Genomic DNA, 22,436 nt, shown 5'->3' on the forward strand with positions numbered 1-22,436 from the left:
TATTGTTGCTGGAGGGGGATCACTTTTTGCAGAAGAAGGGGGCCTATTGTAGCTGGGGAGGTCTTCTGTTGCTCGTTGGAATCTATTGTTTCTGGGGGGGGGGGAATCATTGCTGGGAGGGTTCTACTGTTGAGGGTGGCCTTTTTACCTGACTGCTAGAGGGTCGATTGATGCTGACTGCTGGGGAATCTATTGTTTCTGCATTGGATCTATTTTTGCTGGTGGGGGATCGATTGTTGCTGGGGGTGGGTCTTATGTTGCAGGGGTCAATCATTGCTGGGAGGGATCTAATGTTGAGGGAGGGGTCTAATGTTCCTATCTGCTGAAGGGTCTATTGATGCTGGCTGTTGGGAATCCATTGTTGCTGGAGTGTGTATTGTACTTCCTTTCTTGTTATCATTAACAAATTATATACAAAATACTAGAGAATTCTCTAAAAGGGGTGGTACTGGGAGGTCGGTAAGGGGTGGACCAAAGGAATGGTGCTTGGAGGTGGGTAGGGGGCGGAGTCAAGGGGTGACTCAGAAGGGAGGCATTCCTGCACCTATTCTCTGAGAAAAAGGGCATTCAATTTAGGTCATAGCTGAACAAATCTACAGACGCCCCCTATCTGCATAGACAGATTTCTGGTAAAAATGAACTAACCCTTTAATTATATTAAACTTTAACAACTCTAGTGAACACATTGCAGTAAGTAGGGTCACGCAGAGCTGGATTGGGTTGTTTACTCCAATTTTTAATAAAGAAAATAGTTTGTGAAAAAACTTGCCTTGTATCTCAGTAATTTGTGCTACTTTATTAAATGAATTAAGAATCATAACTCAATAAAATGTGTGAATTTTGACCAATCATGTAAAAAGCTAATTCCTGTTTACCTAAAGTGTATGATATCCCAAAAATCCATATATTTGTTTGGCTATTCATATTATGCTTATTAGATGTACATGTATTGTTTTTATTTGTACTCTGTAGCTAAATACATGGTGATCCTGCCAGTTCCCATGGGTTCCTCTTACAAACTGACACTTCCACCTGGCACATTTAATGCTGGCTCTCCATGACAACCTCTTTACTGCTAAAGCACACTGTACTCGCCACTCCAGAGGCTGGCACGCATTGAGACATCAAAGTGGTTGTAAAGACTGAAGTTTTTTACCCTCATGCATTCAATGCATGAGGGTAAAAACCTTCAGTAGGCAGCTCCACCCTCATATCTAACTAAGCTTGATCCAGCGATGTGCACGAGACCCGAGGATCCCCTGGATCTCTCCATCCTAATTGGCTGAGATGCAGGCTCCAGCCAATTAAATAAAAATGTTTCCTTTCCAATCACTTTAAAACCATTACTAACTTTACCAGCAGTTGCTCTTATGAAACATAGTGACAGTGGCAGGAGGGGGAGGGGGAATCATAAATCTATGATGAAATCTACACAGTTGGGGAATGTGCTTCCCTCGCTATGTGACCGAATAAGTTGGACCTGAATGAGAGCTTGCAGGTAATATTCATACCTGGAATTCATCTTTAAAACTGGAAACATCTGTGCCAATATTGGCTCTTCTATGCATTGACATTTTCACAAATAAAAGTGGCCATTGCGGGACACAGAGCGGGCTTTATAAACACAAGTACCTGGGTTATGCGAATGGTTACTGTCAAGAAAAGACAGGAAGTCCTCTTCTATATAATCCCGCCTCTCAAGGCCAGTATCAGGAGAATGGTCACTGCCAAGAAAAGACAGGAAGTCCTCTTCTATATAATCCCGCCTCTCAAGGCCAGTATCAGTTTTTTCGCCTGTGTCTAAAATTAATGGTCACGGAAGTGTATCTCCTTACACAAGCTTTACCAGATCCATTCCTACAGCCCAAAGCTAAGATGGATTGGTACCGGAGCACCTTTTGTCGGAACTTTATATTTTACTGGGATTTACCTGTACTGTGACCTTTCGGCTCTGGACCATGCGGTAATGGAAACTTTGTGCACTCTGACTAACCAAGGTGTTTTTTTCAGCAGGTTGCTGTACAGCTTTAGGGCAGTGGAACCCTGGTATAGGGGGATTGAGTCCTTAAAGATCAGTTAGATGCCCGCCATGATGGTTAAAGATTAGATCCGGTCCTGCAATCAGATCCTGCGGCAGGAATAGTTAGTCCCTGAGTAGCCTTGGTCCTAGTAGGTTTTTCCATTAAAGTGCTGCCTGATTTTTTCAGTTTCTACACTAGAAGGCATTTTTCCTTTGCTGTGTAATGTGAGATCAGTTTGGGCTAGCTTTGCCTAGATGATTCATGCTTCCTGTGAAGTTGACTTTCTGCAGCTGGGCATGGATGAATATGTTTCGGTGACAGATTCCTCCAAAATTTGGTGGGAGAAGCACGTGCATGGGAGTGTATTCATGTGGCTGGGAAGAGCAGGAGTTTATGCACGTGGTCTAGGAGCCGGAAGTGCTAAAGGAGGTTCCTGGCAGCCTTAGATACATATGTGGGCATTTTAAACAGGTGCAGGTAAACCAGCCTCAGAGTTCACTGCACAGGTCCAATTTTGTGGATTCAGTCAGTGGGAAGGGCAATACTTGTGGAGGCAAAGGAAGATCACAGCTAGGGCTTGGTACACTTAAACTAGTTATTTTCAGGTTCCCCCAGCTAATTGGGGCTGCTTTTTTAGGCACAGGTCTCATTATTGATCAGCAGGCTTGTCATGTACAACAGAAAGTGAAGCGGTGGGATCAGGGCTGGTAGGGGCATATGGCTGCTAGCATCAGGTCTGGAGGACACTGGACTGAGTCTGGCTGGTGCAGCTTTCCCTGAAAGGCCAAGTACAACAGGTGGCTCAGAGCCTTCGTGCTTGTCTGGTCTGGGGACTATGGATGGGACGTTGTATGTAACCAAGGAGGGTGTGGGCCTCTAAGTCAGCAAAATCAAACTATAAGTCCACTACACTGTGAAAGGATGCCCCCACTCGCACAGGTGGGGGGCTGTCTGCTGGAGTTTGCAGACAAAATAGCAGACCAATGGTTTTGTGATACAGTGTCTCCAGCCTACAAGTTGGAGTTCTGAGAATTTCCACCTCCATGTTTGATGCATTCAGATGTTTCTGCAAATCCCCCCAAAAAAGGTCTTTGTTGTTGCAGGCATTACACCACCTCTTGTGTCTGTGAGTGATCAAACCAGTGTCATTATCCAAGGAGTTTCAAGGATTTTATTCAAATCTCTTTGATTCCCAAGCTGAATTACAATGTTCATTCAATTTTAGACCTAAAAATAACTGACCATTTTTTTTTAAGGAAAAGTGTTTTCGGATGGAGCCGGTATGTTCAATTGGAGCCTCTATGCAGTCAGATTTTCTGGTGTCAATTAACATAAAGGACACTTATATGCACATCCCCATTTTTGCTCTTTATCAGAGGTTTCTTTGGTTTGCAACAGGGGATCAGCATTATCAGTTTGTGGCCTTACCATTCGGTCTGCACACCGCCCCTTGGGAGTTCAAGAAGAGTCAAAGGAGTGCCCATTTTGGGGTATTTGGCCCAACCTGCTGCTTTTGGAAAATGTATTACCACTGAACAGTAAACAGAATTTTGTGGTTGTGCCCATCACCTATAAAATTTGGGAGTATGATGTTTAAAGACCTATAAAAAGATAAGCCAAGTACACTAATGTATAGTTCTGGGAAGGCACTTAAATGAATCGCCACAATTACAGTTAATCTATGCTCTTAAAAGAAGAAACATATACATTATATTACAGGGATCACAGCTGGGGTGATAAATCACATTATGCCTGAAGCCACCAAATCTTAGTTAGCAGAGTCTAACTATTACGCCAGTCTGGCAACAATTAAAGATTTATAGCCAAGGTGGCCTTTGGATTTTTTGTGCAAAAGAGACATTTAACCACCAAAATAAAAGTGAATCTTCTTCACCATTCACACTGAAGAGGACATTAAGGAAAACTGCATTTATGCATGCAACCGACTTTTAACCTTCCATAAACCTACATTTGTGAATCAGTTAACAGCTGATGCAGTGGAACCAGAGTATGTGAATGTATGTTACTAGATTGGTCTAATAATTTAAAAAAGAGTAATTGGGGTAACCGTATCATACTCAGGGAGGGAGGAGATGCATACTGAAAGTTTACCTAAAATGCATGAAGGTATTAAACATTTAAGCCTTAAGAATCACTTTGGGATGCGGTTACGTCTCTCTACTATTGAAATAAATGGCGGTGGCTGATAAGTGGCGCTGCCTCCTGAAAACATCATGCTGATTTTTTTTTTTAACACAACCCTACCACACCTATGTGTACTGCACTGTGTTGTGCTCATAGTAATATTCATGGCAGGCATTAAAAGCGGGTTAAGAGGCTTTAAAAAAACACTGGGTGACAAAGAATGATGTCCTGGCCCAGAACTTACAGTAATTACCGTAATAATACCTAGTAGAGAATTTTGAAAATTGACGTTCTTCAACAGATGCTGGTAAACAATTGCTGACAAATACATTGTGATACAAGCAGTCCAGTTACTAATAGAAATATGGGGCCCCTTAATGCTAAACACTTTTTAACAATACTGGTTACCTGACTGACACTGGCTTTAAAGCCAACTGACTCAATGACCCTAAACAAGCATGTGGCCTAGAGATTTCTTCTGAAGACCAGGTCCAGATTTAGTCTGTCTGATGTGGGAGTGCACAGTTAATAGGGCAGAGGATAGGGTCAGCAGTTTGTAGAGCAGTGTACAGAGGCCATTAGTTTGTAGGGCTGTGTGCAGGGGGTCAGCAGGGCACAGGATGAGAGGTCAGTAGGGCAGAGGACAGGGGTCAGCTGGGTGGAGAGCAAGGGTTACCTGGGAAGAGGACAGAGGGTCATTTGGGCAGTGGAGAAGGGTCTGCAGGACAGCGGTCAGTATAGCAGAAACGAAGGGTCACAAGGGCAGAGGACTAAAGTGCAGGGGTCAGTATAGCAGTGTACGGGTGGTAAACCCCCCCCCACCACTCCCCCTCTTAGCCAAAATCCCCCACCCCCTCCTAGCACATATACCACAATTTTTCCTCCTGGCACAAATCCCCCCCCCCCCCCCCAATCTACCCTTTCCAGCAAACCTCTCATCCCAGATTACTCTTACTGCCTCCCCTTCCTTTTTTGTGTTCCTGGTACAATTCCCCCACCTGCAACACAAAGATGGGAAATTGCTACAGAGCCAGGAGGAGGTGAGGGGTGTGCTATGCTCTCATGTGTCATAACTGCTCCTCCATGCAGCAGATGACACAGGTTCTCTCTTACATAGGGATGTATAACCACAGTGCGATTAGCCACTACCACCCAGCAGCAGGAAATGTGGGTAATTCGTATTGGCTTTTTTAACTTTAGTCCCCTGCACAACCCCCCCCCCCCCCCTCCCATATGCCTTGTCCTGGCCCTGAGAGATGGAGGAAAGGAGCTCAGCGGCCATACAGAATGTCCATGGGGGGAAAAGGATGGGGTGTGCAGCCGATCCCAGCAATCCCCCTGGACCCAGCCATACTAAGCACTTATTCCAAGTCAGTGCCTCAAAAAGGACTGAAGTCATTGGATAGGCATATCACAGCCAGGTAATTAGTATTAGTCACAGCACTTACTGCAGCCTCCATATTATTTTAGTTCCTTTAAGAAAACTGATGTTGTGAAGAGTTTGTTGCCTAGCACAGCTCACCCATCCCGTATGTAAGCCTTTTCATGATATTCTAGAATATTGCACCATAAATATTTCCTACAAGTGCACTAAATCCATCATTTGCTTATGGTAGACACAAATATGCCAAGAGTGGTATACACATGTAATTATTATAATCATAAAAAACATTAGAAAACATTTCACCATACAAGCAGATGTATATATGTAATTTACAGGTGAACAATGTGGCATAAAAATGATAATAACAGAGCACAACCGCTTGTACTACACACAAAATACAGACATATGAGCATAACCACAAACAAATGGGCAGGTTAGTATGGGCAGTCACTGAGGACATTTGTAATTGTTACTCACAGTTTTCATGTTCATTAACTTTTACAGGGATGTTGAATAATCCTGGAAAATCAGTTTCAATGCATGCAACACATATACACCAATTGTCATTCAAAAGGGAATAATTTAAAGGGCATGGTACGCAAAAGACTCTGCTGCTCATTTTTTATTGTATAACCATGTTGCTGCGCTAAGTATTGCCTTCAAGGACCGCAAATCAAAATGTACTTCTGGCATGATGGATTTATTACACTTCCTGTCTATATGTGTGATGACTGCATGCCATTTCTAAGGATGGGTTTTCTGATGGTGACAACAGTGGATCATGCCTGTATTGAATAAGCTATGTGTAGCCTCCATTGAAAGACAGGATGCCAATGCAGACACACAAATGGGGGGCAATGATAAATCTTATTTCTTTTTTTATATAGACATATAGATATACTTATACAGTAAAACCTTGGATTGCGAGCATAATTTGTTCTGGAAGCATGCTTGTAATCCAAAGCACTTGTATAGCAAAGCAAATTTTCCCATAAGAAATAATGGAAACTCAAATGATTCATTCCACAACTATTTATTTATAAGTCCTTCAGTCTATAGTCCATATAAAAAGATTAGAGCAATGCAAGAAAGTTGTGTAACCATAAAATGTCCGTCCACAAATGGCAGCAAGGGGATTTGAAGCAAAATCCAGCAGGAGCTACTGAGTATAAAAGAGAAGAGAGGCGCCTCTAAGTGTAACAATATGGTTACATTTAATGAAGGTACAACATTTAGCAACTCACATGGTTGATGATTAAAAGAGACATATCCAAGTATGCAGGGATCTGGAGTAAAGTGATCCACATAGACCGTCCTCCTCACCGCCGTCAGTCTGCAATCGTGACCGGGAAGACTACCCTGCAGTAGAGTGATCTGAAAGCGAGGCTTGAACCGCCCATGGAAGGGACATCATCAATGGTGGTGCAGAGGATGGTCTGTCTGGGTGGACAGCTTTACCCGATTGTCTGCATACATAGATATGCCTGTTTTAATCATCAACCATGTGAGTTTCTAAATGTTGTACCTTCATTAAAGCGAAGTTCCACCCAAAAATGGAACTTCCGCTTTTCAAAACCCTCCCCCTCTCCAGTGTCATATTTGGCACCTTTCAGGGGGAGGGGGATGCAGATACCTGTCTAAGACAGGTATTTGCACCCACTTCCGGGCATAGACTCCCGTGGGTGTCACGCCACTTCCCGCCCCCCCCCCCCGCTGTCTCCTGGGAAACACACTTGTCACAGGAGAGAATGGGGACCAGTGAGGGCGCGCCGCACTACTCGCGCATGAGCAGTAGGGAACCAGGCAGTGAAGCCGCAGCGCTTCACTTCCTGATTCCCTCACCAGGATGGCGGCGAGGGCAGCTGAGAGATGAGCGATTGCTCGGCCTCGACTGCCGACATCGCGGGTGCGCTGGACAGGTAAGTGTCCATTTTTTTTAAGTCAGCAACTGCAGTATTTGTAGCTGCTGGCTTTTGAAAAAAAAAATCGGGTGGACCTCTGCTTTAAATGTAACCATATTGCTACACTTAGAGGCGCCTCTCTTCTATTTTATACTCAGTTGTGACGCTACTCTTATATCAAGACATCGCTTGTATATCAAGTCAACATTTATTTAAAAATGTTGCTTGTCTTGCAAAACGCTCTCAAACCAAGTTACTCTCAAACCAAGGTTTTACTGTATATCTATATATATCAAACATATGTTGTGCTTTATTCAATACATATATCAATTCACATTTCCAGCAGCAGAATCACAGGGGAGAAAGCTTCCACTTACCTTAATGGAATTGCTCCCTCACTGGCCTGAATCACACTCCCAAGCAAGGTAGCAGAAAGGGAGCGACCCATAACAGCAGGTAGGTGGTCTGTTAGGCAGCCCATAGATCAGTGAGTTTTTTCTTTTTTTCATCCGCTGGTTGAATGAAAAAGAAAACTGACTTAATTACCTCATCCACAAACACACCATATGGATGGGGAATCCTCCCTACGGAGCTATTGTTTTCTGACAGCAGGGAGACTTCCCCACTGTCAGAATACACTGATCAGCATTGCAGGCTATAGCTGGTGGCACGGAGCGAACTGGAAAAATCTGACAGGGTGGTTTTACAGAAGTTGATCGGTAGAGCGCCTTCTGTACAACCTACCGGCCCATACATGGATTGAAATTCGGCCAGTCCCTGCTGAACCAGACAAATTTTAAATCCATGTAAGGACAGCTTTAAGGCTGGTACACACGCGCCAAATATTGCTTATCGCACATTGCTTAGGATGGGAACCTCTTCGTTTTATTTTGCTCAGCCGGCTGGATTGAATGAAAAAAAAAAAGACTTCTGGTGTGTACCCAGCATTAGTGATCCTGTTTCTCCATGAAGATAATGTCCTGAAGTCAAAACCAAGACAAAGCTACAAGATAGGATAGTTAAACATTTAGCGACCATGTTGCAAAACCCTGGATTGTTCATAGCATTCAAAAACACAAAGTAACAATTCTTGTCATTAAACTTGCACATCAACGATCTTTTAACTACCTTACCGAGAGATCTAAAAGCTCAGACTGAATATAAAACTTTTGCTGTGCAGTTGGTGAATTGCAGTCCTTTGCCTTTAAAAAATAGGAAATTAATTGCCAGGCCAAATGCATAACCAGACAGTGGTGGTGCGTCCATTAGGGGTGCTTGGGTTCTGCCCACTCTCTCTAGCCACCCCCTCTGTGAATTATGGATACATTTATGGATTGCATGAATCTATCCACAACCGCTGTAGACACCCCCCATTCAGGCATCCGGCCCCTTGCCTGGCACATGAATTACAGTGGTGTTTTAATACCAGGCACTTGATTGGCTGAAGGTAGGGGCAATCTCATTGTCGACCTAGCAAAGCAGGACGAACACACGCACAAAGGACGCATGGAGGACACAAGGCCATTGCAGTGCTACCTGTCCCACAGCTCGCCACCTGTCCTGCTGCCTGACCCACCACCACAATAGGGTAAGTGCCGGGCAGACAGCTGGCGGGTGGGGGGTCACAGTGATTGCATATTATGGGCACAAAGGCTGAAATTGATGGAGCACAGCTGGCTGCATTTGCGTGGCACAGAGGCTGCATATGATGGGCACAGTTGGCTTCATATGACGGGCACAGTGGCTGCATATCACGGTCACAGTTGGCTACATATGACGGGCACAGTTGGCTGCATATGACGGGCACAGTTGGCTGCATATGACGGGCACAGTTGGCTGCATATTATGAGCACAGTTGGCTGCATATTATGGGCACAGTTGGCTGCATATGATGTTTTTGTTTCAGTATTTTTCTAAATTTTTCAGTTCGTTTGCGCCCCCCCCCCCCCAAAAAATTGAGCACCAGCTGCCACTGTAACCAGAACATAGTTGGGTTAATTAAAGAAAAACAAGACAAGGGGCATTAGTTATAAATAACATTTTGATGAGATGTTCAAAAAAAAGAATCATAATATAGTAGTATGTATATACAACATGGTGGATATGGATGGAAATCAAATTACTCCTCCATGTCTATTATTATAGGTCCTCCAGTGAGAAGGTGGTTTGACATGTGACTTGTTTCTTCTTCCATATCTGCTGCTCTGCGCATCCGTCTGCGGCATCCTTGAGCACAACGTGAACGCTCATCTGTAGCTCCACACACTAATATCTGGCAGTGAAGGAACACCTCCTATATGCAAAAAAGAAAAACAGTAATATTCTTAAAGGCAGAGTAAACATTTCTACTTCTACCTTGTGTTTTTCACCTGCATGAGATGTGCATTGATCATATTGTTGCCCTGTACACACATCCTATAGTAGGAATATTCACATTCCTGTGTCAGCAATTTTTGTTTGTGTTCAAAGAGTAAGCATGGCTCTGCACAGGTTAACACATGACCTCTGTCTTTAGTATTAAGGCCCGTACACAAGATACGAAAATCGGATGGAAATATTTATACGACAAGCTGTCTGACGATTTTCAGATCGTTAGTACGGTGCTTTTGACAGCCGATATTGCTCTTTCGTCAGACAAAAGCTGGATGTGCAGACTATAAAAAGTTTGTTGGATGTGAACTTAACATGTGATTTTCATTTCATTAGTACAGTGTTCGTAAGAGCAAGACTACACATGCTCAAGTGAAAGAATACATACAAAACTATTCAACACATTGGGGGTTATTTACGAAAGGCAAATTCACTTTGCACTACAAGTGCACTACAAGTGCACTACAAGTGCAGTTGCTGTAGATCTGAGGGGAAGATCTGAAATGAGGGGGAACTCCCCCTCCGATTTACAGCGACTGCACTTCCAAGTGCACTTGTGGTGCAAAGTGGATTTGCCTTTAGTAAATAACCCCCATTATGTTACTTCTGACATTGTATTCTGTCGTACAAAATGTTTCATATTGTGAGTAACCTCTTCACTTTCAACATGAGACTAGCATGCCACAAAAATGGACGTTCGTACATCCGAAAATTGAATCATGTGTACAAGGCTTAAGACCCAACATTACTTATGCAAAGACTATATATCCCACAATCTCTGGGTCTCTCAGTCTAGCACCAGTGCAGATGAGAACTACATGGTAATTAGTTATGACAGACACAAGCAGGCAAAGTAATCACAGACACACGCACAGAGCTTACTTGCAGTTTGGAAATGATGCCTTTCATTATATTAGTACCCCTACATTTGGAACAGGCAGAAAGCTGGAGGGAGAGTGTGCAGGAGCCTGGCATTGAATCCACAATCTACCTATTGCAGGTACACCACTTTGCAGGCTCCTGCAGAAAAAAATAACAAATGCACATTTTTTATCCTACAAAATCCTGTGCATTTATTATTTTTTTGTTAAAGGTAAACTTAAACATGTTGTAACATGTTACAACACATACTATTACAATGCAGATGTTTTACACAGGCTATTAAATTATATTTAAAATACTGATGACTGAGCAGCAAGTTAACACATCCCATGGATTAAGAACAACCTTTATTCCTGAAGCAAACAAGTGTTATCTAAAAATCAACGAATTGTACCGCGTCCTCTTCATTGATTTGTGATGTGCTGAGGTTTTTCATTGAACAGGCTAAAGAGCAAACACCACAACACCATGACAATGAATAATAAACTATTAGGTAAATGGCAAAACATTAATAAAATGTAACTTACTTTGAACAAAATAAAAAATTAAAATTAAAATTAATGCAATTTAAAGTTGAATTTAACTGTATTTGAGCACAATAAAACATTACTTAAATAGCTTTTAATATTCAAAACAAACTCATCCATCTATGTCTCCACGATTTATTTTGTTCGGAAATCACTTTGAAAAACACCCCCTAGACTTTCTAGCCACAGCAATCTTGAGTAAAGGGAGATAATTTATTTAATGTCTACTAATCTCTCCTCCCCTCCTGAAGACTCCAGGAATGTATTACATCATTTTGGCCTAGGCCTGAAAACCAGAAAGTAACTGAAGAAATTTGAAAAATAAGTTTAAAACCAGTAAATATGATATACACTATATTGTCAAAAGTATTTGGATGCCTGCCTTTACACATGAACTTGAATGGCATCCCAGTCTTATAGCCAGATTCAGAAAGACTTACGAGTAGATGCGCCATCGTAAGTCCGAATGCGCGCCGTCGTATCTTTAAGCGTATTCTCAAACTGAGATACGCTTCTCGGTTGCTAAGATACGACCAGCGTAAGTCTCCTACGCCGTCGTATCTTAGCTGCATATTTACGCTGGCCGCGTGTACGTTGATTTACGCCTAGAATATGTAAATGAGCAAGATACGCCTATTCACGAACGTACTTGCGCCCGATGCGCTGTTTACGTAAGGTGTTTTTCAGGCGTAAAGATAAACCACCAAAAAGATGGCGCAGCCCATGCAAGGTATGGACGTCGGAAGTGCCGTAGAATTTTACGTCGTTTGCGTAAGCGTACGTGAATGGGGCTGGGCGTAGGTTACTTTCACGTCGAAAGCAAGGAGTATTTGCGACGTGATTCTGAGTATGCGCACGCATGCGCCGTACCAACGGCCCTCATTTACACGGGGTCACGGATAATTTACATGGAGCATGCCCCCTACCTGCCTAATTTGAATTAGGCGGGGTTACGCCGGGCCATTTGTGCTACGCCGACGTAACTTAGGAGGCAAGTGCTTTTTGAATACAGTACTTGCCTCACTATGTTACGTTGGCGTAGTGCAAATGGGATGTGCTACGCCGGCATAAAGATACGCGCCTCTACGTGAATCTGGCCATTAGTCTGTAGGGTTCAATATTGAGTTTGCCCACACTTTGCAGCTATAACAGCTTCAACTCTTCTTGCTCATCCATGACTTTATGGTCCTTGCTTTGTGCCCTGTTGCACAGTCATGTTGGAACAGGAATGGGCCATCCACAAACTGTTCCCACAGAGTTGGGAGCATGAAATTGTCCAAAATGTCTTGGTATGCTGATGCACAAAGTATTCCCTTCAATGGGACTAATGACCAAGCCCAACCCCTGAAAAACAACCCCACACCATAACCCCCACCAAATGATTTGGACCAGTGAACAAAGCAAGGTCCATAAAGACATGTATGAGCGAGTTTGGGGTGAAGGAACTTGACTGGCCAGCACAGAGTCCTGACCTTAACCATGGCCCTTTAGTTCCAGTGAACGGAACTCTTCAGGCGTCAGCATACCAAGAGATTTTAGAAAATTTTAATGCTTCAAACATTGTGGGAACAGTTTGGGGATAGTCCCTTTCTGTTCCAACATGACTGCACACATGTGCACAAAGCAAGATCCATAAATGCATGGATGAGCGAGTTTGGGGAAACTTAACTGGCCCGCACAGTCCTGACCTCAACCTTTGGGATGAATTTGAGCGGAGACTGCGAGCCAGTTTTTCTCGTCCAACATCAGGCCTGACCTCACAAATGCGCTTCTGGAAGAATGATCAAACATTCCCATAGACATACTCCTAAACCTTGTGGACAGCCTTCCCAGAAGAGTTGAAGCTGTTATAGCTGCAAAGGGTGGGCCAACTCAATACTGAACCCTACGGACTAAGACTGGGATGCCATTAAAGTTCATATACTTTTGACAACATAGTGTACTTTCCTATATTTTTACTAATGCTATCAGCATAAGGATTAGAGGGTTTAGTTCCAATTTAAGTAAATAGTAAAAGCAAACAAACGAGCTTAGCTTCACCCCCAGCCCTATCCACTTGGTGCTTGAAAAAGTCAAGGTTTGATTCTTAATAAATAAACTCTGCAGGTTAGGTATGGATTCCAGCGTTGACTTTTTGAAGGAAGTAGTAAAATACTACAAAAATTTTAACGGAAACTAAAGGCAAAACTTTTTTAAAGTTTTGTTTAGAGTGGAGAGGGATTAGAACGCTTGTTAAGGAGATTCACCCTCTCTATTTGTCCTGTTTATCTCTATCATTGAAAGTGAACGTAAAAGAAGATCCCACATTTTGAGTTGTCCCAGAAAAGTAATAGAGGGGAAACCTTCCAATGGGGACACTAGTTCTGGTGACCTGGGGGGGGGGGGGGGCCAAAGGAGTTCCCTTAATTTGCTGGGATTTCGTCTAACCTCCTGTTTGTCTATAGGACAGGAAGTGAAGGGAAATCTCAACAATGGGACATAAATGGTGAAAAAAAATAAAATCTGGCACGGGTTATAACCCTCCCTTGCTCTATCCAAAATGAAAAACTAAATTTTGCCTGTAGTTCTACTTTAATTAATTAAAGGAAACCTTTCTTGAGGAAAACATTGAGGCTGCCTATGCTGGCTTCTTGGTCGCAAAACCTAGTTGCTTGGCTATCATGGTCACTGAAAATCAGGTCTTTTACTGTGAAAAAAAAAAAAATGCGGTGCAGGTAAGGACCTCTGACAGTTCTAACTTTCCTGATCTGGATACTTGTTCTAGGTCAGTGACTTGAAAAGAAGTTAAATGTTCTTTGATTGGACAAGATAGAGATCATGAAGTGACCACTCCACTTCTCCACCTTTTACAGTCACCATCAGTCCATCCCTCACTGTTATACCCTTTGCATTTTCAACACTAGGTGCATGCTTGAATCTGATAACAATTATAAAGTTTCTATTTGGAGTTCTTTTTTTTCCTTATGCTGCTAAATTTATAATACGTGTTTTTCTATTTTTTTTAATTATGGTGTTTGTAAGCTAATCCATTCAATGTAATCTACTGTGAAATGAGTACAGTGATGAGTCATCATTGTCCTTAAGTCCATCTGGTAATGAATAACTTTGTATATCTTCTAACCTTTTCATACATTATGAATAGGTCTGAAAATAAACAGAGGCACGCAAACCTGATGTAAGGAGGAGAGTGGCTTGAGCAGGGGTTGGACATGGCTGGGAGAGGAGCAAATTGATAGGAGAGAAATAGTTGGGATCGAACACCTAATGGGGAAGAGGTAGCCAGGGTAGAAGCAGTTTCACACAGAAAGGAGATGGCTGGGAGAGGAGCAGCTTCACAAGAGAGAGGGAGTCAGGACTAGAAGCTGACAGGAAATCCTGTCTAAGTATAAACAACCCTGTGCATGGAGCACAGTGGGATGGGTGCAGAGCACCAGCAGGCCATGTGTTGGGCACCAGGGATATTCTGGATATTTGGGAACCCGTCAGCTTACTGCATCCGTCATCCGGCTAATCTTGATCTTTTAGAACTTGTTGTCTTCTAATATCGAACTACCCTTGATCTCCCAGGGCCTGTCAGCTTGTAGAATTTGGCTACTGTAGATCTCTCAGGGTAACAGCTTTAATTGCCCTGGATCACTCAGGATCTGATGTATTCCAGCATTTGGCATCACTGGGTCTCTCAGAGCCTGTCAACTTCTAGAATTTGGCTACCCTGGATCTGTCAGGACCTGACAGCTTCAAGTATTTGGCTTCGCTGGTTCTCTCAGGACCTGTCAACTTTCAGCATTTGGCATCCCAAGATCTCAGGACCTTCAGCTTCCATCATCTGACTACACCCCTGATCAGAACCTGTCAGCTTCTAGGCATTTGGCTACCCTGGATCTCTCAGGGCCACAGCTTCCAGCATTTGGCTTCCGTGGATCACTCAGGACTTGTCTGTTTCCAGCATTTGGCTTTCCTGGATTTCTCAGGACATGTCAGCTTCTAACATTTGGCTACGCTGTATCACTCAGGACCTGTCTACTTCCATCGTTTCTTTTCTCTGGACCTCTCAAAACCTGTCAGCTTCCAGCATTTAGTTTCTCTGGATCTCTCAGGACATGTGAGCTTCTAACATTTGGATATCCTGGATCTCCTAAGACCTGTCAGCCTTCAGCATTTGGCTTCCCTGGATCACTCAGGACCTGTCAGCTTCCAGCATTTAGTTTCTCTGGATCTCTCAGGACATGTGAGCTTCTAACATTTGGATATCCTGGATCTCCTAAGACCTGTCAGCCTTCAGCATTTGGCTTCCCTGGATCACTCAGGACCTGTCAGCTTCCAGCATTTGGCTTCCCTGGATCACTCAGGACCTTTCAGCTTCCAGCATCTAGTTTCCTTGGATTTCTAAGGACATGTGAGCTTCCAGCATTTGTTTTTTCTGGATCATACAGGACCCTTCACCTTCCAGCATTTGGCTTTTCTAGTTTACTCAGGACCTATCAGTTTCCAGCATTTGGCTTCCCTGGATCACTCAAGACCTGTTTGATTCCAGCATTTGGCTTCACTGGATCTCTCAGAACATGTCAGCTTTTAACATTTGGCTACCCTGTATCACTCAGGACCTGTCTACTTCCAGCATTTATTTTCTCTGGATCTCTCAGAACCACTATGGCCCTATACACACGACCGAGTTTCTCGGCAGAATTCAGCCAGAGACTCGATCGGAGCCGTATTCTGCCGAGAAACCCGGTCGTGTGTACACTTTTGGCCGAGGAAACCGACGAGTCAATGAGGAAACTTGGCTCGCCGAGATCCTCAGCAGATTCACAAGGAACTCAACGAGCAAAACGATGTGTTTTGCCCGTCGAGTTTCTTGGACGTGTGTACGGGCCTGACTTTTATGAAAAACCAAGATCTTTTTTATCAAGTTTACATCATCTTGTCATCTGTACTCATAAGGTCTTATCAGACTACAGCCCAGAATAATAAAGCTTCTGCTGTTACCTTGTTATCCTTTCCCACAAATTTGAACACAGGAACTTGGAAGTGTTTGGCGAGATGATCTTTAGATATGTATTGTTTCACAGCATCATCTGAGACACACCTAGAAAAAGAAATACAAGGAAGAAATTCTATTTAGTTATAACTTTACCATGGTGGAATCCAACCAACATTTTTTTTTATATATTATTTTTTTCATCTTGCATTAGAATGGGTAAGAATCAGCACCTGCCAGTTTTGTATTGTTGTCTATGCACCCACTGTAAAGATTTCCCCCTGTTCCTCAGTGGTGGTGGTCACAAGGAATTCAAATTGGAGCACACAGTGATATCATGATGAGGAGTTAGTACATCTGTCACATTTTTTTTTGTGCAGACCTGTTCCAGCAACAGTAACAAGCAGGACAAAATGGGGAAATCGTTCAAATTTGCACACAGTGATAAAAACCTAAAAGAGGCTTTAACTAGTAAAATATCCAAAATAGTAAAAAGTTTTGTCTGAAGCGAAAAACCAGGGAATGGAAAAGTGGAGACTGTGCCCCAATGCCAAACCAGATTGCCATTCTAAACTGCCTTAGAAAAATTTAATTGTATTCCTTGCTTTTGGGAGCATCAGCTTTTATGATATGTTTGTTTTTCTTATATTTTCTTTTACATACTGTACCAACTTGAAAAGATTATGCTTTTGCAAAAACATTATCTACAATATGTAGCTAAAAAAGACCCCGCATGAAATGATGTCATTTTTATCATTCTTTTGCAGAAGTAAGACAAGAGGATGATTTATTTTCTTATACATATTAATATAACCTTTAAATTGTGGAAAAAGCCAAGGTGGTTGCTGCAGTCACATAGAATACAGTGTATCAATTCAGCACAAAAAAAGTGGCATTAGACTTAGGGTGATTATTTGTTAATATACTTTGCCAATAAACGATGCCACCTTAAAGCGAAACTCTAGAAATTACATATATTTTAACCACTTAAGGACCAAGCCTGTTTTTCAGTTTAAAACAGTTTTTTTTTTGCTAAAAAATTACTTAGAAAAAAAATATATAATGTTTGGGGTTCTAACACCTTAGAGAATAAAATGGTGGTCATTGCAATACTTTTTTTCACACCGTATTTGCGCAGCGGTCTTACAAGCGCACTTTTTTGGGAAAAAATTCACTTTTTTGAATAAAAAAACAAGACAACAGTAAAGTTAGCCAATTTTTTTTATATTGTGAAAGATAATGTTATGCACCATTTGCGCAGCGGTCTTACAAGTGCACTTTTTTTGGAAAAAATGCACTTTTTTTAATTAAAAAATAAGACAACAGTAAAGTTAGCCAATTATTTTTATATAGTGAAAGATAATGTTATGCTGAGTAAAATGATACCCAACATGTCATGCTTCAAAATTGCGTCCGCTCGTGGAATGGCGTCAAACATTTACCCTTAAAAATCTCCATAGGCGACGTTTAAAAAAATTCTATAGGTTGCATCTTTTGATCTACAGAGGAGGTCTACTGCTAGAATTATTGATCTTGCTCTAATGATTGCGGCGATACCTCACTTATGTGGTTTGAACACTGTTTTAATATGCAGGCTCTACTCAAGTATGCGTTCGCTTCTGCGAGCAAGCTCGTCAGGACGGGGCGCTTTAAAAAAAAAAATGTTTTGTTTTCTTATTTATTTTACTTGATTTTATTTATTTTTACACTGTTTTTTCTTTAAAAAAAATGTAAACATTCCTTGTAATAGAAAAAAGCATGACAGGTCCTCTTAAATATGAGATCTGGGGTAAAAAAGACATCAGATCTCATATTTAGACTAAAATGCAATTTAAAAAAAAATGTAATTTGAAAAAATGACAACAAAAAAATGTACCTTTAAGGCCCCATACTCACGACCAAACATGTCTGCTGAAACTGGTCCGCAGGCCAGTTTCAGCAGACATGTTTGGTCGTGTGTGTGCGCGAGCGGGCCGAATTCCAGCAAACATTTGCCCGCCGGGCCTTTTCCCAGCAGACAAATATTCCTGGACTTGTTTTAAAACAGTCCGCTGGAATTCTGCCCGCTCGGACATGTACGGTCGTCAGTACAGACCTACCGTATATGTCCAGGCGCCCGCCGTCCCTCGCATGCGTCGAATGACTTCGACGCATGCGTGGAAGCATTTTAAAGGCGGGCCGCCCACGTCGCCGCGTCATTGTCGCGGCGACACCGCGTCATCGACGCGGCGACACCGCGGACACGCCCCGCGTATTGTTTACGCGCGGACTTCTGTACGATGGTGTGTACAACCATCGTACAGAAGCCCTCTGGCAGACATGTATGGTGAAAACGGTCCGACGGACCGCTTTCACCATACATGTTTGGTCGTGAGTACCCGGCCTTAGATGCATGGACGACAGTGACGTTTTGACGTTGCTTCCGTCCTGCTATGCTATGGAGACGGGTGGGGGGCCATCTTGCCCTCACGCGTATCCATGGCAAGCAGGAAGAAGGACCCGATCGGCACCGCCGATAATGGTGATCTCGCGGTGAACCCGCTGCAGAGACCACCATTATCGTTTACAGGACCGGCCACAGAAAAGATGGATATCTCGGTTGTGGCAGCAGCTGCTGCCGTTACCAAGCTATTCATCTTTAAAGTGCCGACGTACATGTACGTAAACCGGTCCTTAAGTGGTTAAACTTACATTTGGCTACATGGTTACATGTAATTATCTATGGGCCACATCCTGAAATTTTCTGTAGTAGTCTGTGCTACAGTCAGTGCTATCCTATTCCGGGTGCTACTGGAGTAGCCTGCCGCCTGTACACTGAACACAGGTCTCTCGCTTCCATACACGAACGACTTACGCAAACAAAATAACAATTTTCAAACTCGACGCGGGAACGACGGCCATACTTAACTATACCCTGAAAAAAGCCGAACGGAAACGACGTAAAAGAATGCGACGACCGCTCGTACATTCGTGGATCGTCGGAAATAGCTAATTTGCATACTCGCCGCGGATTACGACGGAAACGCCACCCATCGGACGCCGAAGAATTGCAACCAAGATCCGAAGGCGTACGAAGACGTACGCCTGTCGGATCTAACCCAGATGCCGTCGTATCTTGTTTTGAGGATTCAAAACAAAGATACAAAGCGGGACATTTGAAAGTACGCCGGCGTATCAATAGATACGCCGGCGTACTTTCTTTGTGGATCTGCCCCAATATCCCTGCAGTTCAGCTTCAAGCTTACTGCACTGAAAACAATATTATATGTTCAGTTTAGGGTGGGGGTCAATTTAAAATTATTTGGTGTACAAGTCGAACAAATCTACCCTATAAATGGTCAAGCTGTGTCTACAAAATGCTTTTCTCTTTTCAAAATAAGTGGAGAAACAGCATAGAGCCTCCTTATTAACAGGCAAAGCAGTCAGAATTTATTTTCTAAGGCAAAACATTATGGGATCTTGTATGTACTCTGTGATATCACATGACAACCTATTGCCAGCAAAAAGCTTTTATTTAGTTTTGGATAGAGAGAAGAAGAGTCTGTCATTTTCTATTTCATTTTTGCTGACTGCTTACTGTTGTAGAAATGTTTTTTTCCTTCCTTTCAATGGAAGATATCCCCAGTAGGGACACAGACAAAAAACAAACACCCAAAAAAATATTTTGGGTTGGAGTTCAGTTTGAAAAGAATTGTTGACTTTCTTGTTTTATTAAAACATTTCATATTCCATTAGCAAAGACAATAAAAGTGTGATTTTCAACAAGCTATAGTATTTGACCATTAATGTAATACTTGCCCATCCTGTATTAGGTAGTATTTTAGGATCTCGTCATTCTTGGAAGTAGGTGTGGCATAGCAACTCTCCACCAAGGTTTCCAGACCATTCACTCTTATAAGGGGCTCAATCCCAAAGTATAGGGAGTCTCTGAGCTTTAGTACTGGCTTTGTTTCCTTGTAGGGCTCATCAAATTCTTTGTCCTTGAAGATCTCCAGGCTGAATGGGAAGGTGCCTCTGCTGCGTCCCATTATTTCCAGTGGTGAGTTCTTCAGATTGGGTACATACCCCTCTGAAATTGTGTATAGTCTGGGGAATTCACATGTTATAGGAATTATGATCTTGCTGGTACGAATAATAATGTCACCATTACTTCCAGGAGTCTGTTTTGGCATTCCAGTCACCAGATTGGTGGCGATGATCTTATCACTTACTACCTGTAAGACACAGAAGTAAGTACAAATACAGTAACGGAAGTAATCTTGGTTTTACAAAAAAAAAATATTTGCTCCTGCAAAACAAAATAGTTTTTGAAAGGTTTACAGTTTAGGCCCCTTTCACACGATTGGACCGTTCAGGTCCGCCTGTCAGTTTTGACGGCAGACCTGAACGGCCGCTCCATGCAGTCCTATAGAGTGTCGGATGTCAGCGGAGACATCCGATCCGCCAAAATCGGATAGATGACGATACGTCCCCATCCGTCCATGGCGGATCGGATCGGGTGAGATCTGATGAAAACGGACATGCTGTCCGTTTTCATCAGATCTCCCCATAGGAGACAGCAGCGCTGCACAAGCCCCTCCCCTCTCAGTGAGCAGAGGGACTTGTCATCCGCCGGCTCAGCGGAGATCAGCGGAGAGATCTCCCACTGAGCCGGTGGACGCCGTAGCGACTGAATGTATTTATTAACTCACTTAGAATTCATCATTAGGACATGGGCTTGTTGCAAACGTTACACATATTTTGTAATTTGAAAATAAGAGCTGTAACCAAATTGGAAATTGTTAATGAAAAGGATGTCAAAATAAAATAATACTGTGCAAATTATATTAATATATTCAAAACAAATTTTGGAGAAGCAAAGACAACCATTAGGCTTAAGAGCGACGACCCGTGTTTTACTGCACTGGATGAACGCAGGTCACCACTAGGGATGAGCCAAACACCCCCCCCCCCCGTTCGGTTCGCACCAGAATCTGCGAACAGACCAAAAGTTCATGTGAACTTTAGAACCCCATTAAAGTCTATGGGACTCGAACGTTTGCTAATTTTAAAGGCTAATATGCAAGTTATTGTCTTAAAAAGTGTTTGGGGACCCGTGTCCTGCCCCTGGGGACATGTATCAATGCAAAAAAAAGGTTTAAAAATGTTTTTTCGGGAGCAGTGATTTTAAATGACTTTTTATCCTTCAGAAATGACAATTTGTGCAGAGACAGTTGTAAGCACGGGAAACAAGCGCTGCTTTACAGGCATACTTTACACACCCCCTAGGTATGAAATTTAAGGGAATATTTCACTTTTATTGTTTCACTTTAAGCATTATTAAAATCACTGCTCCCGAAAAAACAGCTGTTTTTTTTAAACTTTTTTTGCAATGATACATGTCTCCTGGGGCAGGACCCAGGTCCCCAACACTTTTTAGGACAATAACTTGCATGTAAGCCTTTAAAATTAGCACTTTATATTTCTCCCATAGACTTTTCCAGGGTGTTCTGCGGCTTTTCGAATTTGCCGCAAACACCCCAAATTGTTCGCTGTTCCAGGAACAGGCAATGTTCGAGTCGAACATGAGTTCAAATGGAACTCGAAGCTCATCCCTATTCCTAGGTATTAAATGTAGGCTCAGTGGTAAGATGGGCAAAGGATGGCCATTTGAGACAGAACAGGTAGGAAGTGCACAGATGAATGGCAGATTTAGTAAACTGAGTAGCCTAGCTGTGACTCTTGGAATCCCATATGGTCATCTCTGTTCATAGAGAGCCCTGAAAACTGCAGTCTGTGTCTTTATTTCCATTTCTTTTTACCTTTTGTCTTTAATAAAAAAATTCCATCAACCATTGAAAGAAAATTAAAAGTGCCAAATCTTTGACTGGAATTATCAAGAAGGAGATTCTTCACAGTTTAATATAAAGATTCCCTTTAATGGGAACCAAGACATGACAGAATTTTTTTTACGGTTACATACATTCATGACAGTCCCACAGGTTTTCAGGTTGAAGTTAATATTGACATGGGTGCCATTGGACGTTCCTTTGCAGGAGGAATTGGTAAGTGACAGCTCAAGACCCCCAACCAGTTCCTTTGGCACAGAGACTTCTATGTTGCTGGGTTTACATATCACTGGAACTGGAATAGAAAGCAGAATAAAACTTTAACAATATGATGGCCAATGTTAAAAAGTTTGTATTTTCTGTACATCTCCTTTCTACCAGAGCACAAGGCATATAGAAG

At 42.6% G+C, this 22,436-nt stretch overlaps 1 protein-coding gene across 1 annotated transcript in view; it reads right to left on the reverse strand.

The window, feature by feature from the left end:
- Positions 1-9,474: 9,474 nt before the first annotated feature.
- OIT3 (oncoprotein induced transcript 3) overlaps positions 9,475-22,436 on the reverse strand; it is a 41,593-nt gene continuing 28,631 nt past the window's right edge. Inside the window, exons 6-9 of the mRNA XM_040362301.1 lie at positions 22,171-22,331; positions 20,007-20,422; positions 16,217-16,316; positions 9,475-9,744 (exon numbers count right to left, since the gene is read on the reverse strand). Coding sequence (XP_040218235.1) covers positions 9,571-9,744; positions 16,217-16,316; positions 20,007-20,422; positions 22,171-22,331 — 851 coding nt within the window. The 3' untranslated portion in view covers positions 9,475-9,570. The remainder of the gene's footprint in view (positions 9,745-16,216; positions 16,317-20,006; positions 20,423-22,170; positions 22,332-22,436) is intronic.

Source organism: Rana temporaria, chromosome 8 (assembly GCF_905171775.1).
Source record: "Rana temporaria chromosome 8, aRanTem1.1, whole genome shotgun sequence".
In the NCBI taxonomy this organism is placed as follows: domain Eukaryota; kingdom Metazoa; phylum Chordata; class Amphibia; order Anura; family Ranidae; genus Rana; species Rana temporaria.